This window comes from Zingiber officinale, chromosome 5B, assembly GCF_018446385.1.
Source record: "Zingiber officinale cultivar Zhangliang chromosome 5B, Zo_v1.1, whole genome shotgun sequence".
In the NCBI taxonomy this organism is placed as follows: domain Eukaryota; kingdom Viridiplantae; phylum Streptophyta; class Magnoliopsida; order Zingiberales; family Zingiberaceae; genus Zingiber; species Zingiber officinale.
In genome coordinates, this window is record NC_055995.1 from 135,494,622 (window position 1) to 135,517,635 (window position 23,014).

Below are 23,014 nucleotides of genomic sequence, written 5' to 3' on the forward strand. Positions count from 1 at the left end.
GAATTCAGTATCGTATAGTGTACTGACCTAACTCTAAACTTTACATATATTATTTGATTAAAATTGTTGGATAATTAATTACAATTTTTTAGGCAATAATAGTTCAAAGAAATAAATGACTTAAATTCTAGACTCATTTGAATTTTTCTGACATTTAATTATTTTACCTAAATTTAAATTTATGTAAATTTCGATTCTTATAACTGTCATAAATTTAAAAATAATATTTATAGAAATATTGATATTAGTTTGTGTTTATAGTGCTATAAAAAGTTATTTTTTAAAATTATTATTTTTATATTGAATTATTATTATTTAAATATTATCGATATAAAAATTTAAATTTTTTCATTAAAAATCGATATATTATATATAAATATATATGATATTAATAAATATTATATGTTAATATTAATATATATAGTCTCAGTTCACCCTAATCCCTCCGTCCCAAGCCGCCATCGCCGTTCCGCCTTCCCAGCTCGTCGCCGCCGTAACGCAGTCATCCCGCGCAGCGTCGCTTACCACGCAGCTTCCCCGTGTGACGCCGCCGCTCCTGACCTCTGAGAGATCGCCATCTCTGTTTCCACAGCCGCGACGATGGCAGGGAAGAAGCGGAAGGAGAATCCGACACGGCAACAGCACCATATCCCTCTAGGAGACGAGGAGCCCTTCAAGTCAAAGAAGCGCGCCGGCTCCCCCAAAAGCCACCAGACTGGAGACAAGGCAAAATCCTCCCTCTATATCCATTTCCAAATATTTTTTGCTTTCAGGACCATGCTAAAGGTGGTCGCTTTTCACCTGCGCAGTTGATTTCCTCTGGCCTGAGTTCGAAAATATTGAAGGAAGCCCTTGGCCAGCAGAAGGAAATCCTTAAGGAAGTTGAGGAAGAGAGCAGAGTTCCCCTCTCAGCCATCGCGGTTGATCCTTTGGCACGCTCGGATAGCGATGCCGAAGACATTGATGAATTCGATGGGTTCACCGAAACGCAGAGTCTGTATGATGGTGGTGATGTGAGTCCCTTTCATCAGCTTTCTATGCTAGTTCCTCTCAGCTTTTTATGCTAGTTCCTCTCTATTATTTAACTTAATATCCTTGGTGATTGTTAATTATCCGAGGTTTGAGTTTTTTTCTGGTTTAGGTGGAGATTGACGAGGAAGATGAGAAGGTTTTGGCCTCATTCATGTCCACCAACGCAGGACCACTACCAACGTTAGCGGATATAATTATCCAGAAAATAAAAGAAAAGGAGGCTGAAACTACATCTGGTTGGCTTATCCTTCCTGACTAAATCATTCAATGTTATTAGTGAGATGTACTATGATTTATATGTTATAGTAGACATGATTGATGATATTGGTGATCAACTGACCTAACATTGTTAGCCTTTTTCTGCTCTGTGTCTATTAAATCAGAAATATAATAACTTTTTTTTATCTTATTTCTTTGATGGTTAAGGATGTAGTTTATTGTTTTTAACTGGTTACACTTTCTCACAGAACGCCCACTCCCTAAATTGGATAGTAGCATCATTGATCTGTACAAAGGGTACCTTACATTTTACTCATACTTCTTCTACTTCTATTAATTCTTGTAGCTTAAACGACATGATAAATGTATAATTGATTTCTATTAGGGTAGGGAAGCTGTTGAGCAGGTACACCAATGGAAAGTTCCCAAAGGCCTTCAAACATATTCCAGCCATCGAACTCTGGGAGGATGTGCTATACCTAACAGAACCAGAAAATTGGTCTCCTAATGCAATGTATCAAGCAACAAGACTATTCTCTTCAAATATGAATGCAAAGAAAGCTAGGCGCTTTTACAATCTCGTTTTACTCCCACGAATTAGAGAGGACATCAGAAAGAATAAGAGGCTGCACTTTGCTTTATATCAGTCTCTTAAAAAATCCCTTTACAAGCCTGCTGCCTTCTTCAAGGGTTTTCTGCTACCACTTTGTCAGGTAGTCAGGATTTTTTTTAGCTATACTACTATGCCTTCAATACATGGTTCACATATCTATCAATATATGCTTGTAATAGTAGTCAAAGTTGCCTGGTTTCAAAAAATTGATATGTTGCATCTTCAGACTGCCTTCCTGTTGCATGCCTCCTGGGCCTTAATTATGATATATTTTTAGTTGCTTTGAAGCTTCAAAAATGCATTTTCTGATTGGCAGTCAGGAACTTGCTCTCTCCGGGAAGCTGTCATTATTGGGAGCATAATTTCTAAAGTATCAATTCCTCCACTTCATTCCAGGTAAAATGCATGATTGGAATTTTGTATTTCATTTGGTCAATGAACTTTATGAATCCATGATGAACCTTATTATTGCTTACAGTGCAGCTCTCATGAAGTTAGCAGAGCTCGACTATTGTGGCACCACTAGGTAAAGTTTATATATTTGTTCTCTGTTCATTCTCTATGCTAATGTTACAGTTAACGAGTATTTTAATTGTTTTATCCTTTGTTTTGGTTGAGATGCATCATTCTGTACTCACAAAATTGTTAAATATATATAAGTCTTTGACATAATGTCCATTATCTTTTTTTCATCTCATGCATTGTGCAATTAATTTGACGTCATGACATATATCATTTTCAGTCTTTGAAATGCATTGATGAACTTCTTTAGTCGACTTAAGAAGAATCGTAATATAAATCACACTCTATGCTGTATTTGCATTTATCTTTAAAATTTCTTTGAACTTAAATAGTATTCTGCAAAATTAAAGTATTCATTTACAAATTATTATATGACTATGATCCTAGAAAAAATTTAAAAAATTCCTCTAGTCTAACCACTCAATCTTTGTGCTATAAATTATATATTTATCATTCTCCATGTTGAATAACAGACCTAGGACCTTGAGACCCTCATAGTATTCGATGTTCATTGAATCTAATTATTCTCATATCATAAACCATTTGGATAAATATCACATTTCAGATGTATTGTACAAGTAGCCACATGATCCTAAAAATATAAAATCATCCTAGCATTGGACAATTGACAATGATGTTTTTCTAGCTTTTATTGTAAATTTTTTTGGTGCATATTTTGAGGTGATACTCATTTTATGTTTAGTTGTACTAGTATCAATGCCAAGTCTTGTTCAATGTCCAACAAATACCAACCTATACTTATGTGGTTGCTTTTTTGCAGTTATTTTATCAAGTTATTCTTGGACAAGAAGTACGCAATGCCATATCAAGTGCTAGATTCAGTCTTTGCACACTTCATGAGATTTCTGGAGGATACCAGAGTAATGCCTGTCATATGGCACCAATCGCTTCTTACATTTGTGCAAAGGTGATTTGCTGAACCTGTTGTGATTAGTATATTAAAATTATACTTCAACCTGCCCCTTATGGTGAATTAGTGTTAAACCTGCTTGATATTGTTGGGTTATTTAACAATGCACTTTGATCTCCTTTTAACCTGTATGGGGTAATCCTTTGATTAAGCCTAAACGTGCTTTACACTGTTGCATGCATGTCTTTATTATTCTAAAATTTGTATATTATGTTACTGTCTTTTTGTTCTATTGTTACTCTCCTGGTTTACTCTGCTAGGATTAAGTGCGAGTTGAGTCCTTGCAACATGGACAGCTATTAGAGTAATTCTGTGAGAATCTTTTGGAAGCATGCTATTTCCTTTATGAATATTGTAGTTGTTTGGAAGAGATAATTGTAGTGGGTAACTGGAGTTTCTTTGTCTGCTGCCATCATACCCTTTTTTTTTTTTTCTGTTTTGGAAGAGAAAATTCTTTAGCTGCTTAGAATAATTTTTGCTTAGATTGTCTCCTTCCATAAGAACTGGAAGTTCGCAAGACTGCAATATAGACACACTAAACTTTCATGTGAACTTACTTCATTGTGTTATATTGTTTTTTTTGTTTTATCAATGACTAAATTTACCTCACAGATACAAAAATGAAATAAGTAAGGAGCAAAAGGATGATCTTCACCGTTTGCTTCAACACCAGAAACATCATTTGGTATGAAATCCAGACGCATCGAGATATGAACATATGGAAAGATCTCAGTTTTGAAGTCTTAATTTTTTTTTGAAGTTGCTGATTTATTCAACTGTAATGTTTTTTCTCAGGTCACTCCTGAGATCCGAAGGGAACTAAAGAACAGCCGGAATCGTGGGGAGAAGGATGATCCCATGTCTATAAATATCCTTTTTCCTATGTCATTTTGATAACGATCTAGTAGATAGATCATAACATATTCTCGTTTTAAGAAATTCTTCCTCTTTTTCATGCATAATGAATAATTTGTTGTTTGCTTTGAATTTTTCATTGGCCCCATGCTTCCTTCATGCATAACAATCTTTTCTGCATTGTGTGAATTGTTTCCTTAACCATCCCTACCTTCATCTTTTTCTATTATCAATAATCCAATCCAGGAAGATAGATGGGATTTCCCAGAAGTTCCAATGGAGGAGGATTAGGTATTTGGTTCTTTGTAATGACCATCACATTAAATTACTTTAGTTCCTCTTGCATATTCTTTGCCCATTTGGACTGGCCTTTCCTTGTGCAGTTGCAGATGCTTGAAACCCTAATTGACCTTCATGTCTCTCCTGCCAAGAGTCGAGCACCTGTTGCGATTGCCTGAGATATGTAGCTCATTATTCAAGCAGGCCAGACCTACAGAAAAGCAATAATCTGGGTGGAGTCTATTATGTTTCTGTGCAATTACGAGATCATTGTTTTTCTTTCTGTGCCCTATGGAATTTTTTTATGTTGAAAGTGGGTCGCACCTTCAAAAACTAGTTATTTAAGCCTTCTGTTCAAGTGTTCAACAAACTGAGAGGAGCTGCACTGACCTAAAGTTTATTATGGGGAATGCTTTTAAATCTTACAAATATTATTCTGCTTTCCTATCATGGGATTTAATAGAAATTGTAAAAGTGTGTTTCTGAATAACAATTTTCAATTTTGACAGTAAATTCCAGGTGTGCTTTGGTTTTTTTCCTATGTTGCTGATAAATTCAAAGGCCAATTGAAATAAACTTTATGTTGTTCTCCAGTCAGCAAATTAATTTTTAAATCAATTTGAAGGAGTTTAAATTTATTTTGAAATTTAGAAGGGCACAAATTTTTTTAAAAAAGGTTCCACTAATTATTAAAATTGTCCAACAAACCTAGAAAAGCTTTCTTGCGAATAAGCTCAACCTAAGGAGCACAGATCTTCTGGATTATTTTTTGTGGTCTAGGGAATGTGTTATTCATATTTATAGTCGGATTATGATTGTGATCCGGTCGTAAATGGTTGCGATCTTTTTTTGGATTTATCGTCTCCTTCAGGTTATAGTTTTTGTTCTGAGCGGGCGGTCGGAGGTCGTCCAGAGGACACCCTCGTTCGACGTCCAGTAACTTAGTCACTTATCCACCATTGGAGACCTCCGGGCGGTCTTCGACCATCTGTTCCAAACAAAAATTATAACCTGGTGGGGACAGTGAATCCAGGAAGGGATCGTAATAATTTGCGGCCGGATCGTGATCACAATCCGACCGTAAATACAAGTGACATATCCTCTAGATCACTTTTACCCCTAGATCTGCCTCCAACCTAATTTAAATTTAAACTTAAATTTATAAATAATATTAATAAAAGAACTTTTTTTTTTAAAATAGCACAATTATAAAAAAATTAGTTTTTTAAAATAAAATTTAATTAATTAAAATTATGATCCTGTCAAGGCAAGCACCGAACAAAAACCCGATCGAAATCGACGCGAGCACGGAGGGAGGGACAGAAGCCAATGGACGATTTGTGGAGATGGAGGGTTCTTCCCTTGCTGGTTTTGATCGCTTCCTCCCTCGTTCTTTACCTCAGAAGCAACCCCAAGGTCCGCCTCCTTGCCACTCTTCCACCTCTTCTTTTCTTTGTCCAGTAATCAGAGTAAAGATAGTTTTTTTTTTCCAAGTTGAGTTGCCTTCTATTGTCCTTATTTGTAATTTTCTTCGTAGTCGCTGTTTGTTATTAGGATTTGATTGGTCTATGGTAATTCACCAAGTTCTCAATTCGTGATTTTTCTGAACATTTATTGCTTGGAAATTTCTGATTTGTGAACTTTCTTTTTCGATTTGCAGAAGTCAGTTACTGAATGTAGCCTTTTTCGCCATGACCACTATTGGATAACCAGCAAGCGGGTTGTTACACCTCGCGGTGTCATTGAGGGCGCAGGTAAGCGCAGTTTGAAAAGATAAAAAAAGGAAAATAAAAAACGGGAAGAAATAAAAAAAAGAAGATAGAAATACGACACAATAGTATTATTAGAAACGTATGAAGCACTGGATAGCTTCAAATGCTTATTGGGTGTTGAAGTTTCTATCTGTAAGTCATTTATCTGGTTGTTCTATCTGCATATTAATTTTGAGACATGAATTCCTGCTATTAGTTGTTTTCTGATTTTCAGTGGAAGTAAAAGAAGGGAAAATAGCCTCCGTGATTGAAACAGACAATCAGAAAGGGTGGGCATCTGGAGGGAAGGTTGTGGATTTTGGAGAAGCAGTTATCATGCCTGGTCTTATTGATATGTATGCGATCAGAAAATCCTTTTCTTCATTGCCTTGTTCATAGAAGAAAGTAGAAATACACAATAAACTTAGATTTTCTGCATTTCAATATGCAAATTTATGTCTATATGTCAATATAGAGTTTATGATGTAAGATATGAGCAGACTACTAGCATTAGTTATGATCATTGTTAACTGCTCCTTGGATTTGATTTCTGTATATTCCTTAGTGTGATATTTAGACATTGTATTATACCTGTAATGATCCAGTCTATCGAGGGTAGACAGTAATCACTAGAGTAAACAGCTCAGATAAGGTGCTTGTCCTATTAGGATTCTAGGAAGCAAGTGAAAAAAATGAATCCATACATGTATAGCAGTGGGGAAAGTCTAACTGGGTTATGGTTCCTTAAATGAATTAAGTATTTACTTTCAACAATGGGTCATTTTTTTTGTGGTATTGACTTAGTTCTTCGTAGGAACTGAGTCATCCTTACTTTCGAGTAGGTTTCCACCTAGGAAAAACTGTGAAACCAATAATATGGGAGGCTGGTAAAAGTGGAGAATACCTTGATACATTTGTGTGATGAACTAGTGGGCTTAGAGCAAGCTGGTCCTATGAGAGCCACGAGTGATTTCCAAGAAAATAGCTCAGACAAGATGTGATTATTTCCAACAAAATCGTAAAATGCAAAGGGTAGGAATGATTGGACCATTGTTTTCATATACCTTAAATGAACTAAATATGTGATCTCAATGATGGGGCACCTTTTGGTGGAATTGGATCAATTCTTCATAAGAACTCCAAAATTAAGCATGTTTAGCATGGACCGATTCATGTATAGGTGATTCTCACGGAGTTCCTCATTTTAGAGCCAATTTTTACTAGGGACACATTGTGAGTCCAATTGTATGTGATGTTGGTCAAAGTGGGCGATACCTTGATGGTGCCAATTGCCATGTCCATGGTATTTTACGTACTGATCACAAGTTCATAATTACCTTTAGAGTACTTAAATAAGGACATAACTGAGTTCTATAGATAAAAAAGGTCGATAGGTCATCTTTCCACACTGGTTGCTGCATATTCTGGGTAATATATCCTGTCAACTTGTTAAGTTACCTAATGAAACAACACCATGCTAAAACGGGAATGTTAAAGCAGTCCCATGCTGCATTCTATCAACCCACAGTAATGGATCAAATACTAATTGGTGCTGTTGTATACTTCAATATCTACTACTACTGGACTGACCAGCTCTCACTGGTTTTCAACTGTCCTCGATTCCACAGTTTATCCAGAAGTTTTGTTTTTAGTGCAAATGTTATAAGATTGGTTATTGTAAATGCAGTTTTGAGTGGAATTTGAATAAATAAAAATAATAATTGATGGATAATAGATTTATTTTGTATGTAGAATAAGGAGTCTATGCTCTATCCCTTTTCTGGAAGTCTCTTTCTCCTTGCAATTTCCATTTCCATCCCATTAGCACTATGCATCCCTTGCCCTTCCTATTACTTTTTTTGTTTTGGATCTTTCCCATCTAATCACTTTATAACAGATTATTTCCACCATTCCCAATTCCTTTTGGGGGCATCTATTAACTATCTTAAAATGACCTGTTACTTCTTTATGCATTCTTGAGTTTCAGTAAGAGATCCCTAAAAGGCAAAGGTTAGCCTGTCTGTAATTTGTCATTCATTATGATGGACAAATTATAAGTTAAATTCATGAGAGAGAGAGAGAGAGAGAGTTGCTATATATATATATTCTGTTGGAAACATACTTCAGGATAATGCATGTATACTGATCGATAACATAGAGTAAACATGGTATGGTACAGACAATTTAGACTCATTGCAGCAGACAATTTATGATCTTCATAAATCCTCATTCTCTTATCACATTCGTGCTTATGGAATACAGACTAAGTTTTCAATGTTTTACTATATTATTAGTTAATTTATAGATTATTGAGAGACACTAGGTCTTCATACAAACAATCAATTCAAGTTAAATTACAAACTAATTGGCAGTGTAAATTCATTCATGGATGACAATTTGCTTCTCTTTCTTCAAATGTAGATTAGCTTTATAATTCGGTAATTTCTATTCCAAAGATTTTGTAACAACTTGAGAGTTGAATTTATGAATGTGCCTGTGTATCAGACATGTGCATCTTGATGAGCCTGGAAGAGTTGAATGGGAAGGATTCTCATCAGGAACGAAAGCAGCTGCTGCAGGTGCCTAATTGAAAATCTGTTTATTGATCCCTATTATATGATGTCATATATACTTTGGAATGATGTAGTTCTTATTAACAATCTACTTAAGCAGAGTATAGCTAACATAGAGGACTATGTTGTTAAGATTGGCTATGTACTAAAGTCTGCAAGTCTATATTATCATGAATGCATATTAAAACAAAATTAATATATGAACACATTTTGTTTCCCTTCAATGGAGCAGATTCTGTATAGTACAAATACACAGATAGACAGAGTTACAAGGTATAACATAAATCTATCTTTGGTATAAAAGGCTAGTATAGGTTGCCTAATTTTACTCTAGTTTTTTAACTCAAATTTCCATGGCTTTTATATCAATATACTTCTGTTGACTTGGGAAAAGGAAAGATACTCATCATTCAGATGAATCATAAAAATTGTAGATTTGTGACAGCCTGTAATTTTCTAGATTGATCGTTGATACTATAAATTTAATGTACTCCCAGATAGATTAGGTAGTTCCTCCAAGTTATTTGTTTTCTTAAAGCTTTTGTTGTCAATCTATCTTTGAAAAAATTGATTAAATCTAGTTACAAATGAAACCTAACTTTGAACCGACATTAGTACACTATTAATGGATTCAAAATAATCAAATTTGTTGCTCTAATGCTATTCTGTTTAATATAATAGATATTTTGTCAAGCAGTAAGTCTAGTCATTTATGTTGATTATTTTGATCTTGTACTGTAGGTGGCATAACAACACTGGTAGACATGCCTCTTAACAATTTTCCTTCTACAATTTCTGAAGAGACACTAAGAATGAAGGTCTATTGTTGATAAGTTTGTTCTGTATCATTTTATGTCTTCCTTACTGTTCGTCACTCGACATAGTTCCACTGCTGATTCTTTAATTGTTTATATTAGGTTGAGGCTACACAGGGGAAGATTTATGTGGATGTTGGTAGGTTTGAAAATTTCAACCACCCAGTTAAAATTAGCATATTTTTAAATTTCAAATTCAGTCACAAGATTAACATGTCTCTTTGTTGATATCTTTGCAATTAATATTTTGTCTGTTCTGCGCAAACTTTAGTTATATTCTATTTGTCTTCTTATTCAGTATTTGTGCTGATCGTTTTGATTCTCATTGTTGAGGGACCATACTTTCTGCATGACATAGGTTTCTGGGGTGGTTTAGTTCCAGAAAATGCTTACAATATAACCATGTTGGATGGTCTCCTGCATGCTGGTGCACTTGGTTTGAAGGTATTTGGCAAAAATAACGCTTTTTAGTTTTTGGATAGAGATTACATTTTTTTAATTTCTCAGGTTTGAAAATTTGCTGGTGCAGTTCAAGGTCTAGGGAGCTTCCAACTTTCAGTTTCATAATAGTGTTACCTGTGACTATTAATGAGACAATTTGAGATGGGTTAAATATAGGATTTCTTTTAAAGTTTAGAGTTTGGAATGCTTGTAATTAATTGTAAGAGTTATTTTAAAATTTTTAATTCTTTAGAAAAGTTTGTTATAGATATTTTAGGGATAAATTAGGTTGTTGTTTTACAGAGAATTTGTCTTGTTGATTTTTTTCCCTCGAGAGTTTGAGTTTTTGGCAAACGATTTATTCTTGCTGCATCAATTAAGTTCAGATATGTGCAATTTCTTAGTTTTACCTTTAACTTTGCTGGTCTATCTTTTTTACTTGGTGAAGTATCTTAGCAAAATGATCCATGCAGCTCAAATTTATGTTTTTGGTTAACATAATCATCTTTAGTTACTATAACAATCAAAAGGTTGCAAACTATTGTTGTAATCTCCATCCAAATCGATATTCTAGAAATTTAATTCAAAACAGTTATGACATGGATATATTTATAATTGACTTGATAAAGGGTGGAGTTGTGCAAATGCTTTTGTCTAAATCAGTCATCCAATTTTGATTGTAACATATGTTGTTGACTAAAGTTTTCACAATATAGTGTTTTTCTCTTGTATTTTGTGACACAAATTGATGGTGATTTTTTGTAAAAAAATTTGATGGATTAGGTATTTAGGTGTCTCTTAAGGTGCAATTGTTTCCCAACGTTCAATTAGGACTTTGTGTTTTTTTTTAATGAAGTTTAAATATCATTCTAGTAGGATGACTTAAAATTTGGTTTGAACTATGATTGGCATTCAAATTCTGATTTTGTTCCTTTACTTATCGTGCAGTCTTTTATGTGCCCTTCAGGAATAAATGACTTCCCAATGACAAATATAACACATATCAAGGTTAGTCCATGACCTCTTTCTATTTTTAGAAAAGCTTTTGCTACATTATCTGTGTCACTTAGTAATTAAATAGTGATGGAAGTTAATGCTTGATTCAATTCCTAACAATGACTTGTCCTGTAATAGGTTGTTGTACTCATTTTTTATAGTTCTGGGTATTGCTTTTCCTGGTATTATAGCTAATCCTGCATTATTTTTCTCGTTTGATCTTCAAACAATATCGAGGCTTGAAGCGCCATGTCTGCCTCATCAACTCAATCCCATATTCAACACAATCACTAAATGTACAGTGTAGCTGATTCTCTGTCATTACAAGATCAATCTGAAAGCTTATACTATCAGATAAATTGATTAGTCATAATTTCACTATACTTTTCTAACACCCGTCATATTTTACTGTAGAGTGATGAAATACAAGGAACAAATTGATCTGCAAAGAGAAATAAATAATAGCATAAAAAAATAGGAATCACACAGAGGATTTAAAAATTCCATTAATCGGAAAGTAAGTTAAGAAAGAAGGGGTTGGGATCACTTCCAGAGGTTCCAACATCGGCCTAGTCTCATAAGAATTAGACAAGCAATAATCTATTTCCTAATTACTGAAGATCTTGATTTTAGGCATTTTGACTTTTTTCCAGAGCTTCGGAGAAATTGAATAAGGCTTGGTGAGGCTACACTTCACTGACCAACATTCTATACTTACAAAGGTTTAAAATTTTGACCGACATTCTATACTTACCAAGATTTAAAGTTTTGACCAACATGCTATACTTACCAAGGTTTAAAGTTTTGATCTGATTTAAAGTATTGGCTAGGCACTGGAACAATACTATTATAGAACAATATCATTCTATTTCAATCAGTGTCAATCAATCTGAGGAAGAGGAGGTAGATCGTAGGTGGATGATGAGGAGGAAGCATATTACAACCTATATGCTTCAGATTCCACGTGGCGTCTCCTCGCTTGTGTAGGAGGAAAGTGTAGATGTAGAAGAGGTGTATCAAAAGGTCTAAAAGCCTAGTCGGCTTCTCACGGCTTCTCTGGTGTGCTTCTTGTGGCATATTTGGTGTCTTGTTGCTAGTAGAGGAGGAAGTTGGAGATACGAGCGTTGTTGAGGGGTCATTCGAGGAGAAAAAGGCTTGCAAGAAGCTTAGTAGCTTTGGTGAAGTGCTTCTCATAGAGGAAGACGCATATCGTGCTTCTCACGAAGTACATCTCATGGAGGACGATACGTTCTGGAGCTTGGAGCATATTGTGTGTTCACCCATGCTGATAAGTAGGCATAATGAAAAAATTCACGAGTGCCAACCGGCACAGAATGAAATTTGATTCCTTGATACTTACTACTTTGGGACCATTTGGTGGGTGTTGAGACCTTCAAATTATGATTACTTGGAGTTTGGAGGGTAGGGATTCAAATCTATAGAAGGGGATGGTGTTTGTATCATCTCCTTCGTTTACTTTGGTGATACAATGGAATGAAATGGAGCTCTTGGTCTCATGAAGGATCCAAATCCCATCCCTCACTGATGCCCAACATTGGATGGAAATGGGGAAAAAATAATGAAATGTATAATCTGCCTCTCTTCTTACCTGTAAACAACACAAATAAACCAACTCTCACTAGTCGCGATTCACAAGATCAAGCTCCTCTACCCACTTTGTAAACCCTTTCCTCATGATTTCATCCTTCTCAGAACATAGCTGCAAGGCAAGTAATTAACAAAATTGATTGAAAGTCAAGTATCCTTCCTCTCCTTTTGTTACTCTAAATAATTAAGCTTTTAAATCTCTTTTTTTTCTCTCTTTTTCACTCCTTCCTCCACCTCCATACCCTTTGATTCCCTCCCCTTAAAATAATCTTAGCCTCAGAGTCGTCTTCGGAATACACAAATATTAATCTGAATCTTGGGTTAAATTTCTGCAAATCAAGGCAAACCTTTTCGGTTCATCATGTTGAACATCATTGGCTGACATAAGTGTTAACAAATAAGTGCAGATTTGCTGGACAAAATTTCAAACCCATAACCATTGGGCATGTAGCCAACGCCTGAACAATCTTCCCAGTGGTGTGCTGGTTGGACAACAAATACTATAAATCAAAAACTTAATTGCCAAAGTATGTTGGAAAATGTTAGTAAAACGTTTATGAATATTCTAGTATTGAAGAGTGGTCTATCATTGTTTTTTTTGGACATAAAAACAGACAGCTATTTTGGGTATCATATACAACTTTTAAAACAAACATAACAGTTCAAGCACAAGCATGTACTACATTCTCCATTTCCTTTGTTTTTCTCCTTATTTGGAATTCTAGCCAGTCAACATTATCTGGCTACAAGCCAGCTGGAGGAGGTTTCTCCAAACTCCAGTGACACATGTTAGAAGAGCGGGGTTGGCTAGAGGTCAAACTTATGATCTGTTTATTATTTTGTCAAATTAATGACCTAATTGGGACTTATGGTTTAACACACTCCATGGCATGTAAATTTGATTTTATCACAATTAACATTTGCTGGGACTGGAGATGGTGAAATTTTCACACCTGGGTCAACAAATTTCTCTAAGTTTGCATATTGGCAGTCTCATTTTTGCAACCAATGTTATGAACCGGTCTATTTCAAAATAACTAGTTTGTAACTTATATGTAAGCTAAGATTCTAATCTTTGCCAACCTGCTTGTTCTCATAAAAAAAATTATAATCCACCATGTAAAAGATTCCTCGGAGACAAATCTCAACTAATTATGGGTATTATCCAAAATACCCATGTTGCTTAAATAGGGCTGGATAATGCATGACCATGAATATTTTTAAGAGAGAGTTTCTGTGATTATTCAAATGATCTCCACTGATTAAAAAACCTATTGTGTGTAAAATATTTTAACTTAATAGGGTCAACTTTCTTATTTTTCTGTATATTTTTATCTTTTAATTTTTTTGGTGCCATTGTAGGAGGGTTTACATGTCTTAGCCAAGTACAAGAGGCCTTTGCTTGTGCATGCAGAAGTAGTTTTGGATCATGAGACTGATGAAGGAGTTGGTGGCGGTCCAAATCCTCGGTCCTATGCAACATATCTTAAGACTAGGCCGACATCGTGGTAATCACGGTTTGTTTTTCTTCATAAAAAACCATTTGCATCTAGAGCTGAATAGTCTTGTCCTCATTAGATTCAGACATGTAAACTGCTTCTCAATGTGCATTCATTTTCTATCAGACTGAATGATGAACATGCTCTTTCAGGGTTTCTTTGAAATCTTGTTGTGTGCCATATAATATTTTCGATGTAAAATAGGGAAAAGATTCTTGATACTTTAATATTTTTCAAGTAAAAACCATATGTTGAATACTTGTTGGATAGTTTAATATCAGACTTGTTTCCCTATTCATATCGAGGGTACAATCACTTCACATGTGGAATACTTAGTTGGATAGTTTTTTTTGTCCTGATAAAATCATGACAGTTTGTAAGTTCATTGTTTAGCTTGTACTCTAAAACATGGTTTCTATCAAGTTTCAACCAAAATTTTGACTTAAACATGTGGATTTCATTTCCCTATTCATATCAAGGATACATTCATTGCACATTGATTACTTAGTCCCATAGTTTTTTTTTCAGGTAAAAATACCACAGTTTATAGGTTCATTGGTTAAACCTATGCTCCTTTCGAATATGGTTTCTATTAAGTTTCATTTAGATTTTTTTTATCTCAAGTATGTGAGATTCCTTTTCCTTAGTCATATCGTGTGAACAATCAATTCACATGTTACTAAGCCTTATCCCACTAAGTGAGGTTGACTATATGGATCTTTCTACGCCATTGAGCTCTATCTCCTACTATATCATCATTTATATTTAAATAAAATTTATGTTGTTTTATTGTTGCTAACCAAGTCTCTTTTTGTCTTTCTCGTCCTCATTTAATATGCACATTTGTTATGGTTTCACATCGCCTAACTGGAGCATTTATTATTCATTTAAGTACATGATCGTACCATCTTAAACGCATCTCTTGAAGTTTTCCCTTAATAAGTGCAATCCTTACCTTCTCTCTAATATTTTGATTTCTTATCATGTCTATCCTTGCATGTCCACACATCTATCTTAACATTCTCATATCTGCGACTCTCATTTTTTATTCATATGCTTGAGTGATAACTCAACATTCAACTCCATATAACATGGCGGGTCTAATTGCCGTTTTGTAAAATTTTTCTTTAAGTCTTGAAAGTACTCAACACCTGACACTCTTCTCCATTTCAACCTACTCACTTGTATTTTATGTAAAACCTCTCTCAATCCCTCTATCCTTTTGCAAAAATAATCTTAAATATTTAAAACTCTATGTTCCTGTCTGAAACCTAGGAGATGGTATGCTTGCGTTGGCAGGTAGCATACGGGAAGATGATGCTCCGATCTAGATCTCCCAGAACCCCTTGATGATCGCCGATGTCAATAGATAATGAATTGAAGGATGTTCTGTTGAAGATGTAGAAAAACTCCTAGATAATCCTGCACACACTCAAACGAACCGATAAAACGTTAGTGACCTAAGACCAGGGTAGGAATCCTGGCTAAGCCCTCCGACGCTCAAGTTAGTTTTCCCTCTTGCTCCTGGAAGAAGAACAGTAATGGAAATAGGGTTTCAATGTAACAAGTGATGCTTGCGTACCTTGCCAACGGAGAGGATTCCCCTTTTTATACCACCTCACTTAACCTCCGTAGTCCTGAGGTGGTCCCCGATTTGTTAGAGTATGTTAGGAGATGAGAAAAGTACAACCAGAGCTTCGTACAATAATACTCCGAAGAATCTTTTTTCTACCTTAGATGTACCTCTTTTGTCTTTTATGGGTTGAGTTTCTCATGAAGCACTCTTCAGAATATGTCCCAACTTCTTTAATGAAGAGACTTTAAAGGAATATTTTCCGGCAGACTTGCCAAGTTGGCTTAATAATGTCGGCTGCTTATCTACTATACATATTGAGGATACTTTCTGTACTATCATGGCCGGTAATATATTGAGAACATCTTTTATGAAGAATCTCGGTCAGCCATGTACTGAGAATACCCTTTAGAGCATATCCCGACTTGTCATGTATTGAGAACACCCTTTATGAAGTTTTCCGGTTGGCCATGTATAGAGAACACCTCTTAAGAGGTACCCCGGGCGACCATGTATAGAGAATACCTTTCGGGAGACACCCTGGCCAGTCATACATAGAGAATACCCCTTATGGAATATCCCGACCGATCGTAATCCCGACCAATAGTATCTTGCCAATGATATTTTAGACTCCTGATCAGGTTAGTTTTCTTCCGACTCGGTCAACCTTTGTTAGCCAAGTTTTTGTATTAAGCCTAATGTCCTATATCCGGTTGATCCTCGTCTGTCCTGGCGTGTAATACTGAATTACACTGGATGCCCTTTAAGCTCGGTCAGACTCATATCTGTTTAGGCGCCCACATGGAACCTCTCATTCGATCAGTTTTCGCTCGGATGATCACATACTACTGACCAAATAGGGCTAAATGCCCTAAAACCTTGCCGGACTCATATTCGTCTGGGCATACACATGGAACCTCTCGTTCGATCAGTCTCTGCTCGGCCTTCGCTTGGTCGATTACATACTACTAACCAATTAGGACTAAATGCCCTAAAACCTTGCCGGACTCATATTCGTCCGGGCATACACATGGAACCTCTCGTTCGATCAGTCTCCGCTCGGCCTTCGCTTGGCCGATCACATACTACTAACCAATTAGGAATAAATGCCCTAAAACATGGCTGGACTCATATTCGTCCGGGCATACACATGGAACCTCTCGTTCGATCAATCTTCGCTCGGCCTTCGCTCGGCCAATCACATACTACTAACCAATTAGGACTAAATGTCAGGAAGCCCGACCGGACTAATATTCGTCTGGGCATACGCATGACTCATACTTCTTTATATCACCCCCAATTATCCTTCTACTCTAACTCTAACCACCCCACCGTTCTTCCTACCTACTCACTACAATCCGTATTACTCTCAGTTCTAAGCAATTGGCCATCTCTTATCTTAACAATTTTCTCATTATGTCTAATATTACTAAACTTAAATTTCATATGTTTTGTTTTTACTCTACTAAGCTAAAATCTTTCACTTCTAGTGTTTACCGCTGAGATTCAAGTTTAGCATTACTCTTTCACCAATCTCATCTACCAAAATAATATTATCTAAAAACAACATCTACCATGGTACTGTATCTTGAATGTGTCCATTGAATTCATTCATTATTAGTGTAAAAAGATAGACTTAGAGTTGATTAACCCTATCTTTATGGAAAATGCTTCGGTTAATCCACCTCACTCTTATCACATGTTGAATACTTAGTCCAATAATAATTTTTAATGGTAAAAGCATAACACTTTATAGGTTCATTTTGTAAAGAACAACATTGCGTATGTTTAATGCTATTACAGCCTTTGTGCCTGTGCGGATAAGTGCTTGTCTAATATTCTATTTCAGATTTGTTGGTTTTCTTGTAAGCACCAAGTGGATGAATTTATTAATAGGTTTTTTTTCCCTCAAGGGAGGAGGCTGCTATTAGAAACTTACAAGAAGCAATTAAAGATACAAGAACTGGTGGTCCAGCAGAAGGAGCTCATGTTCATATAGTTCATCTGTCTGATGCAAAAGCTTCACTAGACCTGATCAAGGTAGCTCAACCTGATGGAACTTCTATTATTACATTGTTCTGGATGAAATTTTATCAGGATTCAATAAAGGTTGAGCTTTAATTGTTCCAGTGCAAAAAAATGTGCGACAGTTTGCTGCTACATCGGTTGTTTGTGAATACAGTGATGAATAAACTGCATAATTTTACATAAATTACATGGTCTGAATTCTGAAAATGAACTTTCTGAACCTATATTTTTATTACGACATTGCCAGCTTCTGGTAATCCAATACTGCAAAAGTCCTGTTCATGCCATTAATGTTTAGACCTCAAGGCTTTATAACTATACGAGGGATAGTCCAGTGTTCCATCTTCATGACATCCTTATCCTAATCATCACTTTCATCTCTTTATTCTTACTTTATTAGCTTAGGAATATTCAGCAAATTACAAACTGAAATTAATTTAGCATGTCACATCTCATGAATATCCATATTGTGCATATTCTCATGCATGTTCTATGTTTTGAAATTATACACACCACCGCACGTCTCTGTTTTTATTCTGTTGGTTTCATTTCTTAAAATTCTATTTTACAGCTCAATTCTTCTGAGTTTTGTCTATTTTTCTTTCATTTTAGGACTTGAAACAAAAAGGACAGGATGGTGGAAGTGTGAGTGTGGAAACATGTCCTCATTACCTGGCATTTGCAGCTGAACAAATTGAAGATGGGAATACTCGTTTTAAATGTTCTCCACCAATACGAGAGGCGGCCAATAGGGAGAAGCTGTGGGAAGCATTACTGGTACTCAAATGATGATGCATTTTCACATCTGGATTGATTCTTATTCTTTAAATATTGTACAACTTCTCAGGAAGAACACATCGATATGTTGAGCTCTGACCATTCTCCATCAGTACCAGAACTTAAGCTTTTTGATGAAGGTGACTTTTTAAGGGCTTGGGGTGGAATATCATCTTTGCAGGTCAGTTAAACATTGATTTCTCGAGGTATAAGACATTAATTGATCTATTTATGGTGATTCCATTGTATGTTGGAAAATACTTGCACATCTACATAATAAAACGAGGACAAACCCAGTGAAGACTACAACCTATGAAACTTTGGGAAGCCATAACTAAGATGTGGTTTGAAAGCTGTTTACACTGATGGAACATGAAATTTGGTTACTTGACTGTGAGGCAAACACCCACAATAATCTATCCAATGGAGATAGTAGTGTCTTATACATTTTTATTAGCATGTGATAAGCCATTTGGATTAGGAGAATAATATTTCAAGATTTTATGTCAATAGTTGCCTTAGAGCTTGTTCCTATGTTACTCAAACTCGACTACGAGTATTTAACAAGTGCATGGATCAAAGTGTGCGTCTGTTTTTTTTGCATGCGATCATATGCCCCTTAGACTAAAGAATAGAATTATAAGGTTGTGGTATAACCTACCATAGTAGTGTTGAGCTTCTAGAAATTAATACATACAAATTTAATGTAGCAAAAACAAAAATGCTAAGATGGATGTGTAAGGTCATCAGAAAGAAAGTACTAAATACTAATATTGCAGGTATTTTGATGCGGTTCCAATAGATTAGAATAAGAAAAATAAGATGAGATGGTATGGATGGCCAAAAGAGACTTGTAAGTTTTATAGTTAAGTGTAGAATGATCAGAGCAGAAAATCTAATGTATGGATAGAGACCAAAGCAAAGTTGGTTAATATCATACAAACTAGTTTGCTTAATTTGAATATTACTAGTGATATAGAGTTGCATAGAACTCAATGAGGGAATAAATAACTTGAAACCAAATAGTTGGAACAAACATGGCTTGATGATGATGCAAGTAATATAGGTGCTAGATGTCAACTTTGGGTGTCAACGTCCTGTGTACAAAAGGGGTAGAGAGTGTTCAAGTAATGGTCTGTTGGTTCACTGTATCATGCAATGTTCTACAATTTGTTAGAATCTGGTAAGTTGTACAACGCTGGGAAACGTAGATCACCAAAGTAACAACCGATGTGCCAAGGTTGGGGGCACAGTTATACAATGCTGGTTATCAGTAATCTGGACGGTGAGGAGAGGGAAAGGTTTCTGAGGAAGCGACTATTCAGGCCACATTAAGAAGATGATAACTTAATGACACTATGGGGATTAAGAGGATTAGTAAAGGAAGCAAAGGATTTTACACACTGCTTAGTTGCTAGATTAGTGGTTATATGTTGAAGTCAGTTAATCTAGCTGCATCTGGTGCGGTGTATCTTTAGCAACAGTGTTCAGATTTATGAACACTGCTCTCTATGATTACTAATATTATACTGTGCTGCTGGGCATGTTCCTATCCTTTTTCCAAAAACAGAAATATTACTAGTACATTCACCTAGCAGGCACCATTACAGTCAAGTTAGTTTGCCAAACATTATCAAACACTCATACCCAGATATGTATCGATGTGTGTAAGAGACTACTATTTCTACACTTTGTTCTGCCATGTACATTTAATGAATTTCATGTTACACCTTTGTTTATGGACACTTGAATATAAGCAGAATGTATTCTAAGACAAACTACACACTTGAGACTTACTCTGTTCTGTCATGTCATTCTGTGAAAATATGCATATTGATTGGTCATACAGATTATACACCTGGTATGTTTCTCAACATCTTTGTAAAAGATGCATTACTAATGTTGTTCAAAGGGCTAATGTAATGGATTTTCTGTAGTATGTTCTGCCCATTACATGGACTTATGGACACAAGTATGGAGTTACTTTCAATCAGATAGCAACTTGGTGGAGTGAGAGGCCAGCAAAGCTTGCTGGTCAAAAGTACAAGGTATTCTGTGCTATGTATTTTTTTTTTTTTTTTCTTTTCACAATGAAGCATCAATAGCAATCCAGTTGTTGTAGACTAATTAAAAAGATCCTGTATTTATAGGATATATCGTTTCACCAACATTGATAATATAATACAATTGTGTTATATATAAAAATACTGACTGCCCAAGTAGTGGTTTAACCTTCTACCCCTTGGAAATAAGGGTGTCAATTCGGTTGGGTTGGGTATGCTCGGGTTGGGTTGAAGATTGGTTACTAAAAAAAATCCCAACTCAAACTCGAATCTGAGCTCAACCCGAAAACCTTCAGCCCGAACCCAGATAACTCGACCAACCCAAATAATCCGCCCAAGCTGCTTTTTTGGTCGTTATATTCCTATAATTATTCACTTTTATCTCAATATTTTATCATTGTTATAATAACATTATACTATTTATGTACATAAAACATCTTAATTTTCAAAATAAAATTTGATTAAACCAAAAAAAAAAAATCTCTAAACCCTAAATTCAGGTCAATCTGGGCTAATCTGATCCGAACCTAAACCAACTCAAAAAACTTCAATCCGAACCCAACCCGAACCCAAAAACCCCCAACCCGAATATGATTTTTTTTTTTTTTTTTGAATCGACGCGGGTCAAATTGGTGGGTCGGGTTCATTTTTGGCACCCTTACCTGAACCACCTTTAAATAGCTTTGCATTTAGCATTAATGAGAATACCACATGCAATTAAATAGTTGAATAATTTTAAAGTAGTATATTCAATCAATTAAGGTATAGAAGAGTGTAAAAGCAGTTACAAATAGTTAAGTTTGGCCAACATACCAACAAACGATGGCAACTAGAATCGTTGATTTAAAATGCAATTTTATGCAAACACATGTAGGCTCGCATATTCATATTAGTGCATCACCGCATTGCATTTCTCCGTATGTGTATGTAGTAGATGTCAATCTATATTTTTAGTTAGCTCACTTAAGAAAAAGATCCCTTGGCTAACAATAATATGATGCACAGAGGGTGAACTTGTTTCGAAGTAAAAAAGAGATCACACTTGGATCGATTGAAAATGATGTATAAAAAGTTGCAAAAGTATGAGAGCTAATAATGACTCGATTAACTTGCATCTCATAACAAAAATTAATGAATCCTATTTAGATTTAAGCAAAGAGGAGGAATTTCGATGGTGATTTAAGCTTCCTTACCAATTGCATATTAATTTTGTATTTTTCATAAGCACCACTGTCCACGATTTTGCATCAGTAAGGTATTTTTGGAGTGGATGCCTTCATATTAAGTTGAATTTTAAAGATCAAGGGAACACCTCACTGTATGCAAGCACTCTTGCTTGTTTCATGTTCAAGATAGTGCTAAATTGCGTGTCGCTAATCATTGTAGTTTCGGAACATTACAGTGTATCAACTATCAAGCTCAATGCACAATTATATCTTCAAGTTTTGAACAATGAAGTACTGTAGTTCACAAGTATGCATATACCCTGACATGCTACATGTTTTCACTCCAAAATTATTTACATGATCTTTTTCAGGGAGCAATTGTAGTGGGAAACGATGCAGATTTTGCTGTGTGGGAACCTGAAATGGAGTTTGTTCTTGATGATAACTATAAAACATACCATAAGCATCCGGTATGTGTCGTTCCCTATGTATATCAATACTTAAAATCTGTGTCACCTTGATTTGTCTTCAGGTCATAAAACAATTGTCTTTGCGAGTATATTAAAGCAAGTTTTCTATTGGAGTTCAGATCCGAGTTATCGGATCTCAGCAACACAAGACTGAAGACAATTTTGAATTCTATTGTGCAGAACAACTCACCCTACATGGGAATGAAGTTATCTGGCAAGGTTGGGGCAACTTTTGTGAGGGGAAATCTGGTGTTCTCTGACGGAACACATGCATCTGAAGCCTGTGGTGCTCCAATCCTTGCACAATATTGATGAACAATTCAGCTTGCCTCTCAGAGAAAAACTGCTATTGCGAAACTAGATCCAAGTACTTTGACAATGTTGGGGCTTTTAATATTGTCATTGATTTTTTTTTTAAATCAAAATATACTTTTTTGTAGGCATAAAAAAGTTTGATATGTTACATTAGAAGTGTCTACAAAGGCATATTATCCTTGTTAAAACTATTGATTTATCCAACTTTCTTAAATGTGGTAGTGGGATATTTTACACTTTTGCAAATGTCATATTGTGAGAGCTCTTTTGTAAATCATCTTATAGATACTAATCTTGAGTATCAACACAAAAGGACATGCTATTCAGATTTTGTCTACTAATTTTGAAGATAAATAACATTCCCCCTAGTTCGCCTAACAGATAAATTTGATTTCTAGAATATTCATTCGAAGTTTGATACTCTTATTTGTTCCCTTGGATACATTACCACTACACCATACCTGTGGAGGCACTTGAAATCATATTGA

General features: G+C 35.4%; 2 protein-coding genes across 2 annotated transcripts; both read left to right on the forward strand.

Moving 5' to 3' along the window:
* Positions 1-419: 419 nt before the first annotated feature.
* LOC121986173 (bystin-like) lies at positions 420-4,985 on the forward strand. Its single transcript, XM_042539998.1, has 12 exons — positions 420-726; positions 810-1,013; positions 1,142-1,268; positions 1,500-1,548; positions 1,637-1,964; positions 2,181-2,260; positions 2,343-2,390; positions 3,168-3,314; positions 3,930-4,002; positions 4,113-4,185; positions 4,384-4,463; positions 4,556-4,985. The coding sequence occupies exons 1-11, from the start codon at positions 601-603 to the stop codon at positions 4,461-4,463; spliced, it is 1,335 nt and encodes a 444-aa protein (XP_042395932.1). The 5' UTR covers positions 420-600; the 3' UTR covers positions 4,556-4,985.
* A 727-nt stretch (positions 4,986-5,712) lies between these two features.
* Positions 5,713-22,838, forward strand: LOC121986174 (allantoinase-like). The gene is made up of 15 exons (XM_042539999.1): positions 5,713-5,867; positions 6,112-6,205; positions 6,438-6,558; positions 8,708-8,781; positions 9,517-9,593; positions 9,693-9,729; positions 9,949-10,034; positions 10,980-11,039; positions 13,998-14,143; positions 17,621-17,747; positions 18,348-18,512; positions 18,583-18,693; positions 20,450-20,560; positions 22,113-22,211; positions 22,392-22,838. The coding sequence occupies exons 1-15, from the start codon at positions 5,781-5,783 to the stop codon at positions 22,521-22,523; spliced, it is 1,527 nt and encodes a 508-aa protein (XP_042395933.1). The 5' UTR covers positions 5,713-5,780; the 3' UTR covers positions 22,524-22,838.
* Positions 22,839-23,014: the final 176 nt, after the last annotated feature.

Bases quoted from the DNA above. Each gene is read 5' to 3' on its own strand.
- LOC121986174 (XM_042539999.1), top strand. From the start codon at position 5,781: ATGGACGATTTGTGGAGATGGAGGGTTCTTCCCTTGCTGGTTTTGATC. The intron at 6,559-8,707 runs GTATGCGATCAG...CCTGTGTATCAG, and splicing joins ATGCCTGGTCTTATTGATAT to ACATGTGCATCTTGATGAGC. The intron at 20,561-22,112 runs GTATTCTGTGCT...GATCTTTTTCAG, and splicing joins TTGCTGGTCAAAAGTACAAG to GGAGCAATTGTAGTGGGAAA.
- LOC121986173 (XM_042539998.1), top strand. From the start codon at position 601: ATGGCAGGGAAGAAGCGGAAGGAGAATCCGACACGGCAACAGCACCAT. The intron at 1,965-2,180 runs GTAGTCAGGATT...TCTGATTGGCAG, and splicing joins TTCTGCTACCACTTTGTCAG to TCAGGAACTTGCTCTCTCCG. The intron at 4,003-4,112 runs GTATGAAATCCA...GTTTTTTCTCAG, and splicing joins AACACCAGAAACATCATTTG to GTCACTCCTGAGATCCGAAG.